We start from the raw sequence: 8,309 nt of genomic DNA, 5'->3' as shown, positions 1-8,309 counted from the left end.
GCAATAGTTTCTTCGGAGAAAGTTGCGCACTTACGTAGAGAGTTCATCAAAACGCTGTCAAAGAGTATTTGAGAGGGCTTTGTATATTACTTGGGAAGTGTTGCGAGTTTATGAGAAAAAGTTGTAAGATTGTAGTTAAGAGTTTTGATTACAATCGAGTGTTGTGTGTAGGATACGTCTAGCAAGTTTGAGAACCTTGAAAGAGGTAGTTAGGAATCAGAGTTTATAATTACGTAGATTACATAATTATGTAATCGTTGTGTTGTTTGGAGTTGAGATAAATGATACAAAGTTGTGAACCAATTGTTATTTTACGAAATTATTTACTACAACTAGCAAACAGTAAGGAACAAGTATTCAGTACGTGTTCCTTTACAGAATTAAGGAGGTCATAATTCCAACACACCTCCTCTTTCAGGTTTTTCTAGAGAAACCATTGTTAACATCAAGCTGACAGAAGTGTCAATTATGGCGAAGTACCACTGAGAGGATATGTCACGACCCAAGCCAATATCCTGGACGTGGTCGGCACTCGAGAACCAGTCAAATCACAAGATAACAAGAAGATCAAGGCAAATCACACTATGATCTTGGAAGATTAAACTGCAATTCAAATCAAGCAATCGAAATCCAAACCAGACTCTGTTTCAAGGCAGAGGAAACAACGATGCAACCTGATCAAAGAAAAATCATTCTCAATCAAGGAAACGTTACAAATCCTTGATTGAAAGAAACTCCTTTGGGTTTTCGTGTTAGAGCAAAGATCACCGCACTACTCAACATATAAATAAGGCCCCAGGATCAACAGATAAAAGTGCGCAACTTCACTTGAACTTATATTGTAATATTCTTTCATCTTTCATAAAGCTTTGTACACGTTGAGTGAACAATTGAAAAAGAAAAAGAGAAGGACAGATACTGATTGTAAGTTATACAAGTAGAGGTTGTGTCAAAATAGGAACTCTGATTTGCACATCAGATTGGATTTAAAGATCAAACTCTCTGTACAACCGCAAATCCATTCAAGCTCTAAAGGAAACCCAAGGGGACTGGATGTAGGCACCACATCAGTGTTTCGAATCAGTATAAAGCATTCTGTGCTATTTACATTCTGCCTTTACACTTATTATATATTGTGTTATTAACTTGCAGGTGAGTCGACTGCTCCATACATGAAATCAACTGAAGGAATTTTCAATTCATCCCCCCCCACCCTCTTAACTTTCAACATCGAACTCTAAAGAAATGATCAAGCATTGGGTCTTGTTGAATAAATATAGACGTATTGATAAATCACAAATCGATTTACTTCATTTGGAAACAATTATAATTAACAAGAGGAGTAGGAAAAATCATGGTATATAGAACAAATAGTAGTAGCATTCACGTCTTTGAATTACATGAAGGAAATAAGTTTCATCTCCTATTAGTAGTTCAGGTTATCTTCACCATTAATAGCGCTATTCCACCCGTAGATTCCAAAAAAGTAGCAACCAATGACACAAACAGTAACAGCAAGAGCAAGTGAATTTGCTAAAGTAGCATACGTACCAGTTACAAATGCATTACAACTGCACCCATTGCCAAAAGTTCCAAAACACGTGCTAGACGATAATTCTTCCATAAAACGTCAACCAAGTCGATCTTAATTTCTTCATCAACGTCTACATCGCTCTCTGCCATGGTAAAGTAGAGGAATATAGCAGCAGCAGAGCATGTAAATGCCAGGACATCAGAAATAACAAATACACGGAATGCTGCTTTCTTAATTAGAATCGCCATCCCTTTATTAGGACCGTCATCGTTGTCTAAACCTCCTGGCAATGTAAAACCAGCTGCGAACGTGATTGTCATTATTAGAGTAGGTACAACAACTTGAATTTGAGTTGACTTCATAATTTTATCGATTTCTAATTTTTCTCTCTTAGTTTTGCGTTTGCCTTCATCATCATCCTTCCTCGTCTCATGTATCTTTGATATGCTATATTTTGTTTGACGTTTTACCTCGAAGTGACGACGCCGTTGTCCCAATCGTGCATTATTGCCGCGCAAATCGGCTACCAATTTCTCCTAAGTAATTCAAAATTTTTCTTTATTTTATAAACTCTGTGTCAAGTAAAAGGAAACATAGAGATTATTAAAATGTACGTACGTACCTTCCTCATTGTCCGCAGGGGCGGCTGGTAAGTTAAAAAAAAAAGTCCTTGGCCTTAGGCCCCCAATAAATTGGGGGCCCCATTTTTTAGTTAATTAGGTAGGTTTAAACTAAAAAAAATAAATAAATTAGAATTAAGACAACAAATGCAAATGACATTAATGAAGGGATAGATATGACAATTACTTTTTCCCTTTCCAATAAAAAGTTGTGTACTTTTTTTTTTAATGTACAAGTTATGTTTTTTTTTACCTTATTCTTTTTCTAATTTTATTTTTATATATTCCATCATCCTCTCTTCTTCTCTTTTATTTCTTCTCTCTCTCTTTTCTAATATTATATCTCTCTCTTATTCAAAGCTTAAGAATTTACTTGTTCTATTGATAGTTTATATTTTAAATTTGGAGAAAAATATATTGCAGCAGCCCAATTCATTTTCAGAAATTAAGTCTTCATCGTTCTTGAATTCGGTAATATCATTCTAATTTCTAATATTATTTTTGTTTTGTGTCATATGTTTATTATATTTTTTATTTGATATTGTAAATAGTGTTTAAAATATTTGTTAGAATTAATAATGTCAACAAGAAAATATGAATCCGGTCATTCAAAACTTTAAAGAAAAAGAAAAGTCGATAACTTGATAAAATCTCAAAAAGGTGCTCTTGATAAATTTTAGAAGTGGTTTGGCTATATTATCGATTGAAAAAAAATTATTAGAAGAGATTGACAACACAAAAATTATTAACAACTTTGCATCTCAAAAAACTAGAAAAATAGATTTAAAATAAAAACATTTTTAATTTTTTTTTTAAGGCCTCTAGTTTGATTTTGGCCTTAGGCCACCAACGGGTTTGAGCCGCCCCTGATTGTCCGAGTGCGAGATGATGCTATGTCAAGTGGAGTCTGATTTTGTTTGTTAAATGTCATCTTCTTTGCTCTAGGATTGTCTAATATTGATTCAGGAACATGGTTCCCATAGGCAGCAAGCAAATGGAGTGGAGTATTGCCCTCATTATCTGCCTTATCAACAAGGCTATTACAAAATCTCAACTTAAATAACGCCTGGACAAACCTTTCGTGATCGTTCAATAATATGGCAACATGAAGAACATTTTGGCCATTGCTATTAACCATATCCCAACAATCTGGGCAGTGTTTTAATAACTCATGCATCATCGATTTATGACCTTCACTGGCTGCAATGTGAAATGCCGTCGTCCAATCATTTTCACTGCCTGCCCAATCGTAGGCTAAGGATTTCTTCCACTTCAACATATCGGAAACGAGTTTTCTCAATCCTTGTTTAACAGCGTAGTGCAGTGAATTTCAACCACAATCATCAGGTTGTTCGCATAAAGGTTTATTCCATTCCCATAGTTCTCTCGCGCATTCTGGTTATATAAATATGTCAAATATTACAATTATCATGATATTTTGTCGTTCAACAAGAGCTTATGCATGTGACTTTCTAAAGCTGAAAATGAAGTTTCAACAGGGTAGGAGTAAATATAGCTAATGTTAACGGGTGAGGGGTAAATGTAACTTTAAAGTATTATTGTAAAGGTATATTTGTTGAAAAGTATAACAACTGAAAAATAGTATTGACTTATTTTCAGTAGTAGAGAAGCAAATATAACTTCTTCTTTTTTGTATTATATCGCATATTTGAAAAAGTAATATTTTGTAATTGGATTTGGATGTAAACGAAGTTTAGCATGTATGACCAAGTCACCTATGTGTTATACATTTTTCACAAGTGTTTATATTTATAATTGACTTAACAAATATCTAAAGGTATTATAAATATTTTTATGAAAAAAAAAGTTACTGTATAAGATTAACCATTTGTATTTTGTAGATGATGTTATAATATTTACAAGCCACACAAGAAAATCCTTAAAGAAGATGATGATGAGAACTCTAAGAGCTTATGAAGATATTTCTGGCCAACAAATTAACAAACACAAAAGCTGTTGAAAAGTGATTCAGATACTTGACCAAGTCTTCAGGAGTTTGTTAGTTAGTTTCCTTTATCTTAGCATGTTTAGATATTGTGGCAGATTAGTAGCTAATTAGTAGTTAGTGGTTTAGTGGACCTAGATTTTAGTATTTTCTGTTTTACAGTAAGCCTATTTATAGGCAGACTTGTTGCTTCCATTATCNCTCTCCTTCCCATTCATAGAGGTGGAGCTAATTTCAAGAAACTTAGCGACATTTGTAAAGCTTTCTGTGTTAAACAATGGTGGAGATTTAGGACTGTAAATTCTCTTTGGACTTTGTTTATGAAGGCCAAGTATTGTGCTAAGTTCCACCCTGTGATCATGAATAGTACCAAGGCTCACTCTCGCAACTAAAAAAATCTATGCTCCATAAATTCAATATCTCCTAGAAAATAGGAAGAAGACAAATCTCATTTGGTATGATATAGTTGGAGTGAATCAGCTGCACTTTACAAATTCTTACCTGAAGGATCTAAGCCTAGCAGAATTGGTATCAAAGATATGTTTCATGATCGTAACCGGAATTGGAATTCATGTGGAGAAGTTTCAGATGCTATTAAAAACCGTATCATTAGCCTTCATATATGTCAACTTAAAGAGGAAGATGACCTTCCTATTTGGAAACTCACCACTTCAAAATCCTTTAATGTTGCAGTGTCTGGAACTTCTTCAGATCTACTAGACAGGAAAGATCACCCTGGACCAAAATATGGCTCAAAGAGGTTTCTTTTAAAGTTTCCTTTTCGGATTCAACAATCAGAAGACACGCACTGATCATGTTTTCTATAAGGCATAATACAAAATTGGACCCTAAACTTGGCTTCGAATTTTAAGTATGACCTCTAACTTTCAAAGTGCACAAGTAGGCACTTCAACTATCCAATTCTTAAACAAAAAAACACGTGAATCCAACCTGGCATAACGCGTGATTGATACGCAATTCAGGCGCGTCAGGGGTATTTTTCGAGGCCCACAACAGTAAAAAAAAATGGAAATGACAATTTTACCCTTAATGAATCCCTTTTAAATATATCTTTATTTTTTTCAAATCAAAATCCCATTTTTCTTCTTCTTCTTCCTAATTCTAGTACTCAAGCTTTTTTTCTCTTTTTGTGCATAATTTCTGGTCGTTTTTTATGTAATGGCTTCTAATTTTTTTTGTCATTGTGTAAAAAGAGCTATAATGAAGATTTCTTGATCTGCAAATAATTCAGGTATAAAAAAAAGTGAATTTACATTCATGGTGACAGCTTCTACCAAAAATAAACTTTCAAAAAGCAAAAATTAACATAACCAAACTAAATTGAGGAAGAACAACACATAAACATCCAAAAGATAAGAACTTTGACCACAAATCTTCACAATTTTACTTTGATTTGCAAAGAAATTAGGGCTAGGGCTCCGCTGATGTTGAGTGAAAATCGAGCAAATTGGGAAAAGAAAATACGACCCTACCCTTTTGTATTTTAATTTCTTCTTTTTTTTAATTATAAAATACGTGTAATTTTTTAATTACGTGGCAGCCATTGAGTGGCTCAATAAGCCACGTAGGAGCGTTTGTATATCACACAATTTGGCTGTTGGATTCGCGTGTTTTTTAGTTTAAGAATTGGATAGTTAAAGTGCCTACTTGTGCACTATGAAAGTTAGAGATCATACTTAAAAGTTGAAGCCAAGTTTAAGATCCAATTTATGTATTATGCCTTTCTATAATGGTACACTGGTAAAGGCTTTATGGAATCACTATTGCTCCACCTTTGGAATTAGAAGAAATGCTAACTCCCTGATATCTCTCTTATCCAATTGGTGGGAGTCATCACTTTTGTAATAGCATTACAACTATTATTATTAAAATCATCCCAAACCATATTATTTGGGAAGAGCAGATGCAACAATGTGTATGGTAAGCAAAACATTGTTTCTCCCTAAAATAATGCATCTAATTTGTCAGAATGTTTTGTTGTCTGTGAAGCAGCAGTTCAGAAACTCTCTCCTAGAATGATTTTGTTGGCTACAGATAAGAAAATTGTGAATAAAGTCTGTAAACTTGTCTCCTGGACACCGCCCATCACTTGTGTCTATAAGCTCAATAGTAATGGAAGCGGATAAATGTGGTTGTGGAGGCATAGTCATAAATTGGGAAGGCAAACTCATTATAGCATTCTTTGTACAATTTATGGGGCAGAGACAAAGGCACTATTATATGGCGTTGATTGGTGCAAGCTTAATGGAGTTTCTCGACCTCAACTGGAAACTGACTCTTTAATGCTACTATCTTGCATTACAGACGTCTATAAAATTTCTTGGCGGTTAGCGCCTTTAATCAAGAGGATTCAAGCAACTCTTCAAGGTATAGATTGGTATATTAACCATTGTTATAGGGAAGCAAATCAGGTTGCATACAAGCTAGCTAACTTGAGCTTACAAAGCACGTGGGTATATCCATCCAGCGACAACATCCCTCAACTAGTGCGAGGCTTTCTAAACATGGACAAACAGAAAATTTCTAGCTTTCCAAGTGAGGGAAAAAAAAGAACCATGAGATTTTTCATGATCATGCATGTGTTTTAAGCTAATTTCTCTTGGCTTTTTAATTCATAGCCTAAAGAATATTCAAGAGGGGATCCCTTTAGTTGGTATATATTTGAATTTCCCCTGTAAATTTAAACTTCATGCCAATAGCAAGATGTTGATATTAAACTACATAATTATGGACATGTCTATAACATTCTAATCTTTTTGGAGAGGTTAGACATCATATCTCTCTTGCTAATGTATTTTGTTGTGTCCTCCTAATTTATTCAACATACAAGGTAGGGCTCATGCCTAACCCCCCAACCCTAAAGATGGCTTTTGATTAAAAAAATAATATTGTCTTTTTCGTTCTAACATATATACACAAATTTTATCAGGATTTGACTAACACCGATTACTTTTCAGCTTGATAAATTCATATAACATATTCACGAGTCTGGAGCCTAAAGGGCAAAAAAAATTGCCAAAAATTTTAAAAGGGTACACAACTTTTTTTAATCAAAAGAGAAAAATCACTCTCGACATAGCGATTTTTTTCTGACGCCGTTACTCCATTAAAAAAAAATTCGAAAATCACTCCAAAGTAGCGATTTTAGAAAAAAAAATTCTTAAAAATCGCTGCCAAATTTCAGTAAAAAAAATTTTTTTAAAAGGCAACGATTTCAATAAAAAAATAAAAGAAAAATTTACTGAAATTGAGATTTTTTTTTTTACTAAAATGGCTACCTTTGGAGAGATATTTTAATTTTTTTTTATAAAAACGCTGTCATAACAGCGATTTTATTTTATTTTTTTAAAAATCGTTGCCTCTTCTTAATTTTTCTAACGGCTTCAGAAGAAAATCACATATTCACACCCTTGTTCTTGTAGGAAATTCAAGTTATTGCTAAATTTGGAAATGGGTTGACTTTGTAAATACAAAATCTTGGGGAATTCTAACACAAAACTCATACAGCAAATATATATGGGACTTAAATTCTTTAAGGACAAATAACGTACTGACCTGTGTGTTCTTGAATTACGGCTGCATGTAGAGGTGTTCGATTGAGTGGACCTGTAACATAAGTTGGTTCTTTGTAAATGTTCAAGATTTCAATCAAAGCATCGTGAAAACCAGACTCCGTGGCCAGATAAATTGGTGTCTCCCCAACCTTATTGGCTGGGAAGTCGTGTTCAGGATTTCGTAATAAATCCATCAAACTCCTGACAATGTCAACGTGTCCACTTCTCACGGCCGTATCTCCAATGTCATCCGTCATCCTCACAAGTCACAAGTGTCTCCACTCCTTCAAAGCTAAGTAGTTTTCTCACCACTTCACTTTGTCCTAAATCAGCTGCAATGTGAAGCGCAGTTTCATTTTTCATATTCTTATAACATAATAATGTTGTGCTAATCTGAAGGACTTTTCCCACGAAATTCTGTTGGCCAAAGAGAGCTGCCACATGGAGGACTGTGTTTCCGTTTGGAGTGACTTGGTATCCATTTTCCACTCTTCTCAGATGATCAGCAAGTGAAAAATTTTTATATACCATTTTGCCTTTCATTGCAGCATTGTACATGTCTGGATCCATAATGTGTGATCCAACTGCATCACAAAAATCTTTCCTTATTTCTT

The 8,309-nt window shown here is 34.2% G+C and overlaps 1 protein-coding gene across 1 annotated transcript; it reads right to left on the bottom strand.

Annotated features, from left to right (window-relative positions):
• Positions 1-2,992: 2,992 nt before the first annotated feature.
• LOC125852413 (ankyrin repeat-containing protein At5g02620-like) lies at positions 2,993-7,952 on the bottom strand. The gene is made up of 2 exons (XM_049532149.1): positions 7,697-7,952; positions 2,993-3,456 (listed from the first exon to the last, which is right to left on the bottom strand). Exons 1-2 carry the CDS (start codon positions 7,950-7,952, stop codon positions 2,993-2,995), a joined length of 720 nt encoding a protein of 239 aa, XP_049388106.1.
• Positions 7,953-8,309: the final 357 nt, after the last annotated feature.

The sequence above is a fragment of the Solanum stenotomum genome, unplaced genomic scaffold (assembly GCF_019186545.1).
Source record: "Solanum stenotomum isolate F172 unplaced genomic scaffold, ASM1918654v1 scaffold35048, whole genome shotgun sequence".
Classification (NCBI taxonomy): Eukaryota; Viridiplantae; Streptophyta; class Magnoliopsida; order Solanales; family Solanaceae; genus Solanum; species Solanum stenotomum.
The sequence above is the reverse complement of the archived record's forward strand: the minus strand, read 5'-3'. Positions and strand labels throughout refer to the sequence as shown.